This window comes from Crinia signifera, chromosome 6 (genome assembly GCF_055691185.1).
Source record: "Crinia signifera chromosome 6, ASM5569118v1, whole genome shotgun sequence".
In the NCBI taxonomy this organism is placed as follows: domain Eukaryota; kingdom Metazoa; phylum Chordata; class Amphibia; order Anura; family Myobatrachidae; genus Crinia; species Crinia signifera.
The window spans coordinates 19,277,030-19,295,128 of NC_139222.1; the positions used below are offsets into that span (position 1 = coordinate 19,277,030).

Sequence of the window (18,099 nt, forward strand, 5' to 3'; positions counted from 1 at the left end):
AATAGATATGCATTTATATAATTTCGTATAAAAAAGTGAGTCGTTTTGAATCGAATGTCGCACAACGCCACACATCAAAACAAGAGGCTGAAAGAAGCCTATTCGGACGTATAAAAACCAGGTGGTTATTGATAAATATTCAGAAGCGGTTAAAAATTTATTTAAAAGATCCTACATCAGTAAATGGTTACAAGAGGAAAACACATACACATTGCACAAGTCGTCGACAAAAAATCTAAAAGTAACATAATTTGCGGATAGGTTATAGGCAATGCAATTTATTTTCGCTCATAGACCTGTCAAAGTGCAACGACGGTATTAAATATATAATAACCATCATCGATATATTCAGTAACAGGGTCTGACCACTAAGATAGTTGCTAATGCTTTTGAAAAAGTATTCCAGCAGGTGGACGCGCCGAAGAAGCAAAAAAAACTGATAACGGTAAAGCGTTTCTAAACCACTTCCTAAAAAAGGTAGAAAAATACGGTATACAGCATTTCACAACCAATACTGATGTGAATGCGGCAGTTATAGAGCTTTTCAATAGGACTTTAAAACAGAATGTGGCGTTATTTCACGGCGAAGATTACCTACAGATATATATATATATATTTTACAAGACTTTATAAGCAGCTATAATAACTCTTTACTTTAGAAGTAAGAAAACGCCTATGTTGAAGTTGATCTGCATCTAGACTGCGTTACAATAATATGGCCGCCATTTGTGTCCACATGTTTATTTAAAGGTCGTACGGAGGGGAGCAGGAGAATATGCGATCGTTAATTGCGGCCATAATGATACACATAGTTTATACCCACATCCAAAAATTAATAAAATATAATCATTTAACTAATATTTGCACTACACATAGATTCATGGTAAAAAAACATTCTTTTCTCTCAGTGTTTGGTATCAGTATGATTACCGTCTCACTCGCTGTGGTTGGTGTAAGACCGCAGCATATACCAGTAATGAGTGATGAACTGTAGATAAGAAACATACATGTAAAGCCATGTGGAGAAGTGAACAGATGATTTCCAGTTCTAATCAGTTACACCACAGGGGTCCCTGGACATGTGTACGAGAATAGAACAAAGACAGCTGTGCATCTGGACTAAGCCAATGAGAAGAGGTGAAAGCTGAACCCCTGACCAATGAAAGACTTGGAAAATCCTAGTGTATTTGTCCCTATAAATTGCTTCCCCTGGGCTAAATGCTTTCTTTTTGTTGCTGTGATCAGATTGACCCCTGGTTTCCAGGACAGCACATGCTAGGGAGACGGTAACTGTTATTATTTGTATTGTTTGTAGCTGATTGTACCTACATGTAATTTCCCTTGTTTAGCTAATATCATAGTCTTGTATCTTTATTGTATTGCATTGTATTGCTTTGTTACCCCCTTTGTGTTTGCTAGGGACTCAAATAAATATGGTCAGAGGGTTTGGATCCCTGATCTAAGGATATTTACAGTCTTGTCTGAATTATTGCTAAAGAGCTGATAGTCTAATAGCCTCAAATATATATTGTTTGTGAAAGTACTAATAAGGGTAATATTGTGGGTAATTCCCAGGGTGCTCCAGGAATATTATGTAATAACCGTAATCTTACCTCATTACAGCTCTCAGGTACAGATGACCTTAGGGTATGGGAAGGAGTTAACGACATAGGAAGAAGTTTCAAAACGGTAAATAAGGTCAGACAGTGGACATGGTGGGGAGGCCTGTAGAGAGTCTACTAAGGGGGAGGTGGGTACAAGGAAGTTAGGAAGGAATACAAATAAGTCCAGAGGAGAAATTCAACACAATGTTAGGGACGCAAATAAAAAGAAACAAGTTAAAATGCCTACTGGCTAATGCAAGAAGCTTAGCAGGTAAAATCGGGGAACTTGAAACCGTGGTCACTAGGGACGATTATGACATTATTGGTATTACAGAAACATGGTGTAACGAGTCGCACAATTGGGCATTATACATGGAGGGATATACACTCTACAGAAAAGACAGGGAAAATAGAAAGGGGGGGGGGGTGCCTATTTGTAAAAAATAACAACATTGTGTGAGAAAGAAATGAGCACAGGTACAGAGGAAGACTACACGGAGGCCGTGTGGGCAGAGATAACCGACAATAACAAAAAAAACTAATAACAGAATTTTAATAGGGGTACGCTATAGACCACCAAACATAAATGAAGGGGACGAGTCTCTTTTTTTTTTTAAACCAAATCAAACAATCATCAGATCAGGGTCAGGTATTAATTATGGGTGATTTTAATTTACCTGATATTGATTGGAAAAACGAAACATGTAAAACAGCAAGAAGCAGTGGGTTCCTAAGCTTACTTAAAGACCAGTTTATCACACAAATGGTAGAAGCTCCAACTCGTAATAAGGCATTATTGGATTTGGTTTTAACAAATAATATAGATTTAAGGCCCATACAGACACTACGATGATTCCTTAATGATGATGAACGACCCCATTATAAATCACCTCCTGAACAACTCAGAACGACTTCGTTCAGGGTCGTTCAGGAGGTGAATCTTTCAACATCGTCTAGTGTTTATGCTGTGAATGATGGACGACTACAAACGATGCGCGTACCCGTGGGTCGTTAAAGACCATAGCCATCGTCCATGCATGCAGGTCAATTTGGCTATGGTCGTTAACAATGTTTGTTTTTTCGGTACTTGTTTCCTAGCACGGCCACACCGATTTACATCGGGGTGGTCGTGTCGGAAAAATCGGGTCGATCGCATCGCATGCGATTTGGTCGCATGCGATGCGATCGACCGACCGATTTTGGACCTGATTTTTTCATTGAATGAAATGTAAATCGGGTCCCTGGGACCCGATTTTACATTGGATTCAATGTAAAATATTCCCAACCCCCCCAAATTTAACGGCGTAAACCACCACCCCACGATAGACGCCAACCCGAAGCGTGGCGAGCGCAGCGAGCCCCCGTGGGGCGGCGGTGCGCGTCCTCCGACCTTTTCATTCCCCTACTATCCACGTCGGCGTGGAGTTGAGAATAGAATAGTGTGGCGAGCGCAGCGAGCCACCGAGCCCGAAGCGTGGCGAGCGCACACGTATACCTGTGAAGTTATACGCGTCCCCTCGCGGGGCTCGCTGCGCTCGCCACGTTTCGGGCTCGCTGCGCTCGCCACACTATTCTATTCTCAACTCCATGCCGACGTGGATAGTAGGGGAATGAAAAGGTCGGAGGACGCGCACCGCTGCGCTCGCCACGCTTCGGGTTGGCGTCTATCGTGGGGTGACGACGGGGACATCTATAATGTGAAATGGGTCATATTGGCCCATTTCACATTTTTCACATTTTCTCACGATTTCAATGTTAAAAAATATTTTAACATTGAAGCCTATGGAAAAATCGGGGGCATCGCGTCGGGACCAATGTTAATGGTCCCGACCGACGCGATGCCCCCGATATTTTACCTTTCCCGACACGATTTCGATGTTAAAATATTTTTTAACATTGAAGCGTATGTAAAAATCGGGGGCATCGCGTCGGTCGCGTCGGGACCAATGTTAATGGTCCCGACCGACGCGATGCCCCCGATATTGTGTCCTAGCCGGCAAAATGGACCTGATTTCAAAGGAAATCGGGTCCATCGTATGGATCGTGTACCTTAACTTAAAGGTACACGATCCATAAGATTGTGGCCGTGCTAGGAAACAAGTACCGTTTTTTCAATAGAAAAAGGACCTGCATCGTTTGTGGTCGTTTCTCATCTGTCGTGCACCAGCGATCACTGCAATGCTGAGGTCGTTCATTTTCACTTCAAGGGTGAAAATGAACGATGGTAGTTAAGATGTGACACATCGTAGTGTCTGTATGGGCCTTTAGTTTCAAACCCAAAAGTAATGGAACACCTAGGGAACAGTGATCACAATATGGTTTCACTGGAAATCAACTTCAGTAAATTACATCACAAAGGATCGACAAAAATACTAAACTTCAGAAAAGCTAACTTCTAATTATTCAGAGAAGCCCTAAAAATTGTGTGGGAAACCGTTTTTGAGAGGATCAATGCTGAGGAAATGTGGGATACTCTAAAAAATATACTTGAATCATTAACTATTAAATACATTCCTAAAGTAACTAAGGGTAAATTCAATAAAAAATAGCCACCATATCTTTGATAATTCACTATCATCAGGAAAGGTACCAAAAGACTGGAGAATAGCAGAGGTAGTGCCATTATTCAAAAAAGGAAAAAAGGAAGATCCCGCTAATTACAGACCCGTTAGTTTAACATCAATAATGGGGAAACTATTTGAAGGATTTGTAAGAGATGGTATCCAGAAATATTTAGACCTTCATAGTTTACTCCGTAATAACCAGCATGGGTTCGTGAAAAATCGTTCATACCAAACTAATCTACTTGGTTTCTATGAAGAGGTTAGCAAAAACCTTGATAATGGAAACGTCATAGATGTGATTTTCCTAGATTTTGCTAAAGCCTTCGACACAGTACCACACAAGAGGTTGATAAATAAAATGGAGGACATGGGATTAGTGGCAAATATCTGTAGATGGGTAGGGAACTGGCTGTGTAATAGAGAACAAACAGTGGTCGTGAACAGTGCCGTATCAATATGATACCAGTACTAAGTGGAGTGCCACAGGGTTCGGTTCTTGGGCCCATTTTGTTTAACATTTTTATTAACGATATTGGAATGGGGTTACTCAGCAATGTATCCATCTTTGCGGACGATACAAAACTGAGCAGAGTTGTTAAATCATCAGAAGATGTCACCACGCTTCAAAATGATCTTGACAATCTAGATGAGTGGGCAAAAAAGTGGAAGATGAGGTTCAATGTGAACAAATGCAAGGTCATGCACCTTGGGAGACATAACCAGTGTGCTAGTTATAACCTAAGCGGAGATGAATTGGGTAAATCAGTACTCAAAAGGGATCTAGGAGTCCAAATAGACAACAAACTGGGGTGTAGTGCTCAATGTAATCTAGCAACAAAAAAGGCCAACAAAATTCTAGCATTTATTAAAAGGGGCATGGAAACTAGGGACTCAAAAGTAATTATGCCTCTGTACAAATCATTGGTTAGACCGCACCTCGAATACGCAGTGCAGTTCTGGGCCCCGCACTATAAAAAGGACATCATAGAATTAGAAAAAATCCAAAGAAGAGCAACAAATCTTATTAGGGGAATGGAGAATTTAAGCTATGAGGAAAGATTAAACAATTTGGGACTATTTACACTAGAGAAAAGACGTTTAAGGGGGGATATGCTCAACATGTATAAATATAAAATATAAGGAACTGTCAAACACCCTTTTTTCTGCTAGACAGGAATCTAGGACAAGAGGGCACAAGTTTAGATAAGAAGAAAAAAGATTTTGTTCATCTAGAAGAAAACAATTCTTTACAGTCAGAGCAGTCAAACTTTGGAACTCTCTTCATGGAGAAGGGGTGTCGGGACTCGGCAGACACTATAAATACGTTTAAAATAAGGTTGGATAAACATTTATTGGTTAAAAACATCCACGGGTACGAATAAGTAACATAATTGGTCTTTAAAATATCAGAACATACTATACAACAAGGGATAAGCTACTATAAACATAGGTTGAACTAGATGGACGCAAGTCTTTATTCAGCCTCACCTACTATGTAACTGATATCGCCATAAGGGTGTCGCAGCAGCATAACAAAAGCTGATAAGGTATGCTACACGGTGCTACATTTAGCTACGCCCGTAGTTAGGAAAGACTAATTCTCTCTGTACCCTGTGATAGTTATGCGACTTGCAAATGTAGGGTTAGATGATGTCACCCGCAGCCTTTTGCTGGTAAACTTAAGCCTTGCGTACAATGTTTTAAAGAATGTAATGACTGGATGAGCCTATATATATATATATATATATATATATATATATATATATATATATATATATGTGGGTAGGTTGAGGTCTGGCACTCCTTTGGATGTGGTCCGGTAGATGCCTGGGTGCCTTTCTGTGCGCTGTATAGCGCTGAACACATACAGTCTGGGGAGATGGCACTCACAGGTCTTATAACGCTAGTAACAAAAAGCACGGAGGCTCAAGTACTTGAGCCTCCGTGCTTTTTGTTACTAGCGTTATAAGACCTGTGAGTGCCATCTCCCCAGACTGTATATATATATATATATATATATATATATATATATAGCGAAGTGGTATGACCTCTGCGCCTTCAGTGTTTTTACACAATTCGTGATACAGTAATCCTTCTCAAACATTGATATATGCGTACCAGCAAGTAGGTGGGTGCTCGCATGTAGCAATGTCTTTCAATCAGACGATGTCACTCCTTCACCTTTTCTCCTGTCGGCACGTCTCAGTGGACCATTCCGGACATGGGAAAAGTGGCAGGAAGGATTTATTAATATAAGTGCTTATTTAGTGACTTTGAAAAAGGTTTTTCTCATGAGTGCTTTGTGCATGAGAAAAATAGTTAGGTGAACTACGCCACCTTGTGGTGTATACAAAAAATACACTTGTGAATCACCTTGTGAGAAAAATAGATTAACTTTCTTAAAAGTCAGACTCACACTCGAAATCTCTCGGTCCTGGTGTTGTTTCCAGCGAGTGTTCTCCAAGAGCCTTAAAACCAAAAAAGTCTCCCAGAGAGGGAAGAACTCATAGCGTGATATTGCTTTTGTAAAAAGTACATTTATTCAAAAAACAACATATAGCGGTTTAAAAATACATAAAAACAGTAACAAGTGAACCCGTACATAGGTAAAAGAATTTGTAGCTTATCTGGTATTGATGCCAGTAGGGGATGGAGAGGTAATTTACCCAACCGGTTTCGTCCCTTTTCTCCTTATAATGGGACTTCCTCAGGGGTCTCTAACCCCTGAGGAAGTCCCATTATAAGGAGAAAAGGGACGAAACCGGTTGGGTAAATTACCTCTCCATCCCCTACTGGCATCAATACCAGATAAGCTACAAATTCTTTTACCTATGTACGGGTTCACTTGTTACTGTTTTTATGTATTTTTAAACCGCTATATGTTGTTTTTTGAATAAATGTACTTTTTACAAAAGCAATATCACGCTATGAGTTCTTCCCTCTCTGGGAGACTTTTTTGGTTTTAAGGCTCTTGGAGAACACTCGCTGGAAACAACACCAGGACCGAGAGATTTCGAGTGTGAGTCTGACTTTTAAGAAAGTTAATCTATTTTTCTCACAAGGTGATTCACAAGTGTATTTTTTGTATACACCACAAGGTGGCGTAGTTCACCTAACTATTTTTCTCATGCACAAAGCACTCATGAGAAAAACCTTTTTCAAAGTCACTAAATAAGCACTTATATTAATAAATCCTTCCTGCCACTTTTCCCATGTCCGGAATGGTCCACTGAGACGTGCCGACAGGAGAAAAGGTGAAGGAGTGACATCGTCTGATTGAAAGACATTGCTACATGCGAGCACCCACCTACTTGCTGGTACGCATATATCAATGTTTGAGAAGGATTACTGTATCACGAATTGTGTAAAAACACTGAAGGCGCAGAGGTCATACCACTTCGCTATATGAACTTTCTTGGTCCTACGGAAATTAGGACAAATTGATGACCTCCGACGACACAGTCATAATTTCTGGAGTGTTTTTTCACTTATGTTATTGTACATTGTAATTATCATTTACAGTGTGTATTGTTAAACTGTAAAACACTGGGAGAACACTGAGTAAGTGTTAGCGCTGTTAGTGCACCACACACCCTATATATATATATATATATATATATATACACTGGTAGAAGACGAATCGGCACTCTAACCTTCAAAGTAAATGCCCCGGGTGCCAACGATGAGAAGTGAATAAAGACGGAATAAGTCGTGTCACTCCAGGGGTCTTGGTAATAACGATGTTATTTATGTAGAAGAGGGCAGAGATACATGTAGTAAATCGACGTTTCGATCCATGCAAGGATCGTTTTCAAGATAACATGTACATGCCTTGCAATAAGCCCGCACGGCGGCGGGACCACAAATATATATACTTACCGGCTCCAGTACATCAAGCCAGCAATGGAGCGTAGCCGTCGCGACCTCTCCGGAGGGGAGGGGCGCATGCTACTGACGTCACCATCTACACCGCATAGCAACGCGGACAGACGGGGCGCGTCCTCCGCAACTGGGTTGATTCCCTAAGGCCGGGCATAATGAGACTCAACGTGGAATGCATAAACAATAACAATGCAGCAGTGACAGTAGTCACTTGCTGGGCGCTACGTATGAAGCGATAAATGAATAAGAAGGAAGGAGGTCAGCATATACGGGCACAGAATGACAATGAGAGAGTAAGAGAGACAACATATGCACATAAATAAAGGGAGAAATAACGATTAGGAAAAACAAATGAAAGATGAAAAATGAAAAATAAAAAGTAAAAAATAAATAAATAATAAACGGATCACAAGAAGATGTTCCAATTAAGGCGATCATTAAGTCCTTGGGGTTTGACAGTTTGTAATTTGTATATCCATTTGGTCTCAAGTTTAAGGAGAAGTCCGTCACGGTCACCACCACGGGACAACGGGGGTATATGGTCAATGAGGATGAATTTTATGTCAGATACATTATGGCCCGCTTCCATATAGTGTCTGGCCACAGGTTGATCAGATTTCCTGTTGGTAATAGCACTATTGATCGCGGATCGATGTAAGGCCATTCTGTCACGGATGGTTCGGATGGTTTTGCCGACATAATATAGTTGACATGGGCAAAACATCAAGTAGATCACGTGGGTTGTCAAACAGGTCAATACATGTCGGATATTGAATGTATAATCATTGTGTGGATGTTGAAATGATTTGCAAACCACCAAGTTGCGGCAGGTGGTGCATTTAAGACATCTATAGCACCCAGGTTTTTTCTGTAGAAAGTGTGGCCTGGGAGCCGAGTCAAAACCTGTGACATCCGCATGCATGATTTGGTCTTTTATGTTTCTAGCCCTGGTGTAACAGGCCATCGGTCTGGATTGGCGCAAATTTTTGGCGCAATTTGAAGCTATTTGAACCTGCTCTGTACTACTGTGCCTCACCTCTGATGAAAACTGCACCCAGCAGTTGAAACGGCTGTCAGGTCAGCAGCTGTCACTTAATGCAATGTTGCACTCTTAATAAACCTCTTTTTCTTCACCTATACTACCGTGTGCCGGATCCATCCTTTCTCTGAGGGGGTAAGTGTCTCTTATTGCTCTATTATGTTCCTGGCACCGGATTTTTATTGAAGCCACGAGTGCCAACCCGATACACCTACTTACCTATATATATGTATATATATATATATATATATATATATATATATATGTAGATATATATACTGGATGGCGATCCGGCACTCGCTCCTAAGGGATTAATTGCCCCGGTGCCTTTGCAGAAATTAATGCAGAGGTGGATAGGTGTTGTCCTGTTTGGAGAACACACAGCATGGCACTCGAGGTCTTGTGAAGAATGTGAGTTTATTCAAGCAACAGTTTCGGAGCCCTAAGCTCCTTCATCAGGCTAACAGCAAGCAATATCAAACAACAGTGCACAAGGTTCCTACCTTATAGTGTATGAAAGGCCGCCCCTTGTCATGATTCACCACCGAGCATCAGGTGCTAGAACGGAAGCGGCCGAGAGCCATACTCAGCACGGAGACGCACTTCCGGTATCCAGCATGCCCTCTGTTCCGACCAGTCATGACGCGTCCCCGTTGCCAAGCAAACAGGGGCGTGTATACTGACGTCACCCAGGTTACCATAGCTCGGGGATGCACGACAGGCATATGTGATGATAGTGCCGATTAAAGCACTGAAACGTTGACACACCGACAGTGTCCTGTCGTCTTTTTTGTATGTCGATACAGCTGAGTGCCGCACCTATCCATCATCCACTATATATATATATATATATATATATATATATATATATAGAGAGAGAGAAAGTCGTGAGGAAGGCACTCCTGGTCAGGTAACAGCTGGCTCCGGTGCCTGTGCTAATGGCCACAGGTGGCCTGTAACGTAGCGGGGTATAAGCACGCACCCACGGAGACTTAATAAATGAAAAGCAGGACCTCAGGTAAAGATCAAACGTTTTCGATGCTTTATTGCATCTTCATCAGGATAAAGAGTGTTACAAAAATGCAGGTATATATAGACAAACACACATAGAACTCACCCCCCGTGCAAACGATCACCGGCTTCCGGTCTGGTCCAGCACGCCCAGGCACTGACGCAATCAGCCAGCTCCGGTTGCTAAGACAACGTGATGCCGGCGCCGCGGCTGTGTCCCGTCGCTTACTGCCTGCTGCGTCTTCCTCGCGTCCAGCCAATGGGCGCGCACCACCATTCCGATCACCATGGAGACCTGTAATAAACATAAACATAAAGCATAAACATAAGGAAAATAAGTGACAAAGCGTGTAGCGCAACAAATAATAATAAACATAGAACATGAGAGCTAACGAAATGATTAAGTGAAATAACATAGATGACGAATGAGCTATACTTAAGCTGATGGAGGCATGTAAAGGTATATACAAAAATGGAGGCTATGAGCAACTATCTAGATGGCCAAACAATATGGTTAAAGACTTTAAATACATTGGAATATGTTAAATGAGTCACAAGAAAGAAGGGATCACAAGAAACAGTGATAACCTGTGACCTCATTTAAGCCTTTGGGGGACAGGGTACCAAGTCGGTGTATCCACCTTGCTTCTCTTTGTAACAGTCGAAGTGACCGGTCACCTCTGCGTAGATTATCAGGCTCGTGATCGATGATCATATATCTCAACATGGATATATTGTGTCCATTGTTGACAAAATGCCTCGCGACAGGCTGGTCACTCCTGCCACTGGCAAATGCAGCTCTCATGGTTGACTTGTGGCCAGCTATGCGTTCCCTCAAAGTACGGTCGGTTTTACCGACGTACCCTAGTCCACACGGACATGTAATAAGATACACAATGTACTTGGTCGTACATGTGACCCTGTGCTTAATGGGGATCCTAACCCCTGTGTGCGGATGTGGGAAATCAGCTCCAGTATTGAGAGCGCTACAAACAGCGCAATTGAGGCAACGAAAGCACCCTTTCCTCAATTGTAAGAAGGTGTTTTGGACAGAGTCAGCTTGTTTCATGCCTGTTATGTCCGTTTTCATAACCCAGTCCCTAATGTTTTTGCCACGAGAGTAGCATGACATCAGGGTAGTGGTATTTAGGTTGAGATCAGGGTCTGTACTGACTGTGGGCCATAGTTTCCTAGCTGTTTTTTGTATGGTCCCACTACAAACATTGTAGTGATTGACCCAAGGCATGCGTTTGGTAAGGGAGGATTTAGTATGCGTTTTAAGAGTGTCCGAGCGATCACAGGCCAGAGCTCTGGTTTTTGCTAAATCAAGTTGGTTAAGTTTGTAACCGCGGGCCAGGAAGTCAGTATACATTCTGTCTATATGCTTGACAGCAGTGTCACGGTTGGAGCAAATTCTTACCGCTCTTAAAAACTGTGAGTATGGTAAAGAGTATTTGAGTTTGTCAGGATGGAAACTGGCTGCATGCAGGGTGGTATTCCTGTCGGTATCTTTGCGAAAAAGCTCTGTACTGATCAGCCCATCATTCAATGTCACCTGTACATCTAAATAATTAACACAATTAGCACTGATATTATAAGTGAATTGTACAGGATGCCCAGAAGCATTGTGTGACCCAATGAAATTCTCTAATGCCGATTGATCACCTGTCCAAACCAAGAACAGGTCATCAATGTACCGTTCATACATCAAAGTATTAGTAGAAAAAATGTTATTACTGAACATGATGTCATCCTCCACACTGTACATGTAGGCGTTGGCGTACGATGGGGCCACATTGGACCCCATCGCACAGCCAGACGCCTGTAGGAAAAACATGCCGTCAAATATGAAGTAATTACAGGTAAGTACCATTTCAAGTAAATCCAATACTAAGCTCACATCAGGACCCATATAGAACGAACTGTTGTTAATTAGTCTGGTAACAGCCTGCATCCCCTCCTTGTTGGGGATCACAGTATACAAACTGGAAATGTCAAGGCTACATAAAAAGGAGCCAGTGGGGACAGTGTCCATCAATTGAAGTTTGTTCAAGAAGGCGGTAGTGTCCTGTAAGTATCTCGGATGATTTTGTATGCATGGCTGCAAGATGGAATCCAAATATGTTGAAACTTTGTGGAAAAGTCCATTACGGGCCGATATAATCGGACGCCCTGGTGGATTGCTAATGGATTTATGGATCTTCGGCAATGAATAAATAATTGGAACCACTGGAGCTTCATTGATGAGTGCTGTCATTAGTACCTTTACATGCCTCCATCAGCTTAAGTATAGCTCATTCGTCATCTATGTTATTTCACTTAATCATTTCGTTAGCTCTCATGTTCTATGTTTATTATTATTTGTTGCGCTACACGCTTTGTCACTTATTTTCCTTATGTTTATGCTTTATGTTTATGTTTATTACAGGTCTCCATGGTGATCGGAATGGTGGTGCGCGCCCATTGGCTGGACGCGAGGAAGACGCAGCAGGCAGTAAGCGACGGGACACAGCCGCGGCGCCGGCATCACGTTGTCTTAGCAACCGGAGCTGGCTGATTGCGTCAGTGCCTGGGCGTGCTGGACCAGACCGGAAGCCGGTGATCGTTTGCACGGGGGGTGAGTTCTATGTGTGTTTGTCTATATATACCTGCATTTTTGTAACACTCTTTATCCTGATGAAGATGCAATAAAGCATCGAAAACGTTTGATCTTTACCTGAGGTCCTGCTTTTCATTTATTAAGTCTCCGTGGGTGCGTGCTTATACCCCGCTATATATATATATATATATATATATATATATATATACACACACACATCTACATATATGGTCACAATAACACTCCACCTCTCCAATTAAAGTGTATATGGAAATAGGTGAAAAAATAGAAGATTAGAAAAGTTTTCATCTTCACCCCACATGGGCTTCCATTTTGAATTTTATATTCAGGGACCTTATAAAAAAATGAAATCCAATATGGTGTAGTACGGCAAAACTATACACAAATTTATTACACATAACCATTCATAAAATGATATATAAAATATGCTTGAATGCAGATGGCAGTTTACCAAATGTTGGATGGTTCAAAAGCCTTCTTTCATGCTGGGTGGACAGTGGGATGAGGGGTGGAGCTGTGGTGACAGGCACCAAGTGTAATGTGGCGGGTGCGTGCAGTGGTGGTGGGCAGAGCCCTCAGCCGGGACGGCTGTTTAGGACGGCCACGGCAAAACCCTACACCAGGACAGGCTCTCCAGATGTTGTGAAACTACAAATCCCAGCATGCCTTGCCACAGTTTTAAAACTCCCTTATAGCAAAACTGTGGCAAGGCATGATGGGATTTGTAGTTTGACAACATCTGGGGAGCCACAGGTTGGCCAGGCCAGCCCTACACTATCTCTATTGGCCTTCTCGTGCAAGTGACCATAGACAGCGGTGTGCTAGGCTTCTCCTGTAGTCGCCACGTTCGAAGGAGCGAGTTAAGCCCACTCCGACCCCGATGCAACCAGGTTTTAGGATGTTACACGTCTACGACGGCCGTCAGAGATAGGACCAAGAGGAAATTCTAGCTAACAGGCGCTAATTGAACAAAACACCCTGGCTAACGGCACCCGGCCAAGGATGGGGAGTGTGACCTAGTCACAAGCACCGGAGGTACCAAGAAGGGGTGCCACCAAACAAATACACGCTAAAGCGAATGGTGGTTACACTTTAACAACCGGTACCCCAAAACAGGCGTGAACCCACAAGCGTGGGCCTCTCCGAATCACGGAGCGCAGGACTAAGGTGACCAGACCGTGTCCCCCCCCCGGAAGCAATGGATAGAATTGTGCATTCCAGCAGTGACTTGACAGGATGGCAATAACGCTGACCAGGATGGAACCAAATCAAGACTGGACCAAGACAGGACCGTGACTGGACCAGGACAGTAACTGGACAAAGACTGTAGCAGGATGTGACCCAGACAGGACCAGGACTCGGCAGGACGGGGCCAACCAAGACAGGACCTGGCACCAAACACTCTGCTGGGAAACAATGTCACTGGCGGGGCTGAGCTGGGCCAGATCCCTTAAAAGGGATCCTCTGGCCAATCAGCCTCTGCTGCCAGACCGGCCCCCAGTAATTATTTATTGCACTCAGGAGGCCGAGCGCGCACCGCCCGGCGTCCCCTGGTTGCTATGCAACTGCCGGGCGACGCGGCCTGAGGATTGACAGCGTTACCCGGCCGGGTGGAAGTGATGTGCCCTGGCTGGGTGGACGTGACGCTGCCTGCCCTGACACCGCCGGGCGGAAGTGCCCGGACCGCCCTTCTCAAGGCCCGGGACAGCTGCCAAGGCAGCAGGGATGTCAGCGCGGCTGACAATACCCCCCCCCCCCTTGAGGAGAGGTTTTCAATCCTCTACCCCCAGGCTTATGAGGGAATTCCTGAAAAAAACTCCTCTTGAGGCTGTGAGCATGAACATGTCAGGAACCCACGATCTCTCTTCTGGCCCGAACCCCTTCCAATGAACCAAAAACTGAAGGGAACCACAAACAAATTTAGAGTCCAGAATTTTCTCCACAAGGAACTCTTGTTGTCCCTGAGCACCCACGGAAGGCATTCCTCTGATGACCTTATGAGGGAACTTCAGAAGAGAAGCATGAAAGGTGCTTGCAATCTTGAGGGACTTGGGGAGCAACAGACGGAATGCCACCGGATTAACCCTTTTAATGATTTTGTACGGGCCTATGAACCTTGGGCCAATCCTTGCCGATGGTTGATGCAATTTGATATTCCGGGTCAATAACCAGACCCAATCACCAACCTTGAATGGACAATGACGTCTAGACTTGTCCGCAACCACCTTTTCTTTGAAGGCTGCCTCCTTCAGAGCGTCATGTATCTTCCTCCATGTGGCCTTAAAACGAGGACGGAGCAGAGGAAGAAGCTTGATAAAAGGAATTAGCCTGGGAATGGTAACTGTAAACTGCAAAAAAGGGTGAAACCTTGGAGGCTGAATGCACCGCGTTGTTGGCAAGGAAAGGCAATCCACCCAATCATTCTGCAATTTGGAGATGACACATCGCAGATATTGCTTTAGAGACTGATTCAGTCGGTCAGTCTGTCCATTAGACTAAGGGTGGAAAACTGAAGTCAGACTCAGCTTGATTTCCTTTTTTTTTATTGTTTTTATTGCAAAGATGAATACAACAATATGAAATGTCATTGAACATCATTGTATAATGCAAATTTTTAAATTTTTCCTTTTATTTACATTCAACATTGGTCACATCTAAGAGTCTGAGAATTGTACAATAAAGATATTGTGTATAAGCGAGTTATGTATATTAACACTTGTGAAATTTTTGACATAATAGGAATACATTTTACGTATTTATACAATATATTAGCCAATCCCTGTAGATATTAGTTCTGTGATAACAAACTTCAGTAAATGAGAACAATAATTGAAACCATGGTGTATCTGCTTTTTTTTTTTGTGTGGAATTAAAACATTCATGAAATCTTTTTTCAGTGTTTACACCATATTATTTTGATCAAATGAAAAAAAAAAATATAAAAACAGAATGAAAGGAAAACTTGGGGATGTAGGGGGGCGGGACGGGGACCATGCGTGTCCAACTCCTTTTATGATTAAACATTTGGTGGGTCTTGTAAAAGTATTCTGGTCTCATACCAGAGAGTTGTGCGGAAGCACTTATGTAAAAAGTGGGCGTAGCTACATCTGAAAAGTGGGTGTGGTGTTTGTAATTTCAACATGTATTCATGTGCCTATTGTTACATATATTATATTCATGCATGTCATCATGATGTGACATGTGGATGGCATGCATGAATATAATAAATGCAATGATACACCCGATGCACTGCGATGCGATTTAAAATTGTATAAGCCCCCTATACGATGTTTAATTGTATAAGCACCCTAATGGGGGCTTACAATGTTATATAGTGTGGCGAGCATAGCGAGCCCGAAGAGTGGCGAGCGGACGCGTATTACTTTACATGTATTCCGCTGCGCTCGCCATGCTTCGTGCTCGGTGGTTCGCTGCGCTCGCCACACTACATAATATCAGCTCCACGCTGACGTGGATAGTGGGGGTATAAAAAGGTCGTAGGATGCGTACCGCCGGCGCTCGCCACACTTCGGGTTCACGTTCAAGTGGGGGTGGCGTGGGGGTGCATTTAACATTGTAAGCCCCCATTAGGGTGCTTATACAATTTAAAATCGCATCGCATTGTATGGCATTGTATGCCATATACAATGGTATACAATTTAAAATTGTATACCATCGGGTGCCAATCATGTTGCATCGCATACCATCGCATGCCTTATGGTCTGCGATGCGATGGGCGCCGTGCTAGTACACAAGTACCAAATAAGTTCTAGCTCTTTTGCAGTAACCTACATTCAAAAGAGCTTTATCAAGTTGGTTATCCCAATCAGCTGCACTTAGATATGTTATCACCTTATTGGTGTAGTGTTGGGCTTGGAGAAAAGCTAGATTACATAGTGGTAAGAAGTCATTGTGGGATTTTGCCTGTACATAAGTTTTTTTTGTTTTGTTTCTTGGTTTGCAAATTGTCTAATGGAGTGTAATCCCTGGGAGCTCCATGCTTGGAATGTGCTGCCTCTCCATGTTGAAAACGATCATTGCCCAAAAAAAGGGATGAATATAGGGTATGTAGTTTAGCTTTGTTACGTATCGTGTGCCATGTGGACCATGTTGATATGAGTAGAGGATTTTCCAATACCTGTGTGGGCAGCTCGCACTTGGCTAGATGTAAAAGACAAGTTAAGTTGAGAGTTGGAAGGAGCTGTTGTTCTACAGTATAATTAGCACATTGGTCGTTGTGATGGATCCAATCTTTAATGTATCTACATATGGCTGCTTGATTATATAGTTTGAGGTTAGGGAAGTTGATCCCACCCTCTGTTCTGGTTCTCTGTAATATTTTTAAGCTGATCCTCTGTCTTTTTTTTGGACCATATGAAATTTCTGAAAAGATCTGTAATTTCTCTTTCATCAGATAGAGTAAGAGTAAGTGGGGGAACTTGTAGGGGATAAAAGGAGTTTTGGAAAAGTAATTATTTTAATTAAATTGTCCCTGCCCAAGTATGATAGTTGTAAATGTTGCCATCCCTCTAGCTCCACTCCGAGTTTTGTAATAAGTGAAGTTATGTTTGTGTAGTAAAGATTATGAATATTTTTGGTCAGTGTAATTCCTAAGTATTGTGTCTGGGAAGAGGCCCATTTTAGTCCACTGAGAGAGGCATCCGGTTTATATGGATGTCTACCCAACTTTTGACTTGAAAGATTAATCCGGTACTTGTGTAGTTTCACGACGCCTTGCGGGGCTCGCTTCGCTCGCCCACGCTGCAGGCTCGGTGGCTCGCTACGCTCGCCACGCTATCTAAAATCAACTCCATGCCAACATGGATAGTGAGGGTATGAACTATCCATGTTGGCATGGAGTTAAGTTAGTTAATTTTAGATAGTTGTGGTGAGTGGAGAAGCCGGAAGTAGCACGGTGCCAACACAAGTACCATTAATCCTAAATCCCTAAAGCAAACCATAATGATGAAGAATGTCGAACAAAGGTTTTAGGCTAGTTTCGGGATTAAAGACAAATATCAACAAGTCATCCGCAAAAGCTTGCAATTTCAGTTCCTGAGATCCAATTTTGGTTCCCTGAAGGATCGTCCATTGTCGGAGATGGCGTAATAAAGGGTCTAACGCTAGGTTGAATAACAAAGGTGACAATGGGCATCCCTGTAACAGGCGCTAACTGGACAAAATACCCTGGCTAACGGCACCAGGCCAAGGACGGGGAGTGTGACCTAGTCACAAGCACCAGACATACCAAGAAGGTTTGCCACCAAACAAATACATGCCAAAGCAAATGGTGGATACACTTTAACAACCGGTACCCCAAAACAGGAGTGAACTCACAACTGTGGGCCTCTCCGAATCACGGAGAGCAGGACTAAGATT

At 42.8% G+C, this 18,099-nt stretch overlaps 2 protein-coding genes across 2 annotated transcripts in view; one reads left to right on the forward strand and one right to left on the reverse strand.

Annotated features, from left to right (window-relative positions):
* Positions 1 to 18,099, forward strand: part of LOC146009536 (uncharacterized) — a 783,885-nt gene that overhangs the window by 739,012 nt on the left and 26,774 nt on the right. The window contains 3 exon segments of the mRNA XM_083149979.1: positions 7,084 to 7,187; positions 8,541 to 8,612; positions 12,529 to 12,594. Of these exon segments, the coding sequence (XP_083006105.1) occupies positions 7,084 to 7,187; positions 8,541 to 8,612; positions 12,529 to 12,594 (242 nt within the window).
* LOC146010088 (uncharacterized) overlaps positions 1 to 18,099 on the reverse strand; it is a 340,453-nt gene that overhangs the window by 98,485 nt on the left and 223,869 nt on the right. The gene's annotated exons all lie outside the window — the stretch shown is intronic.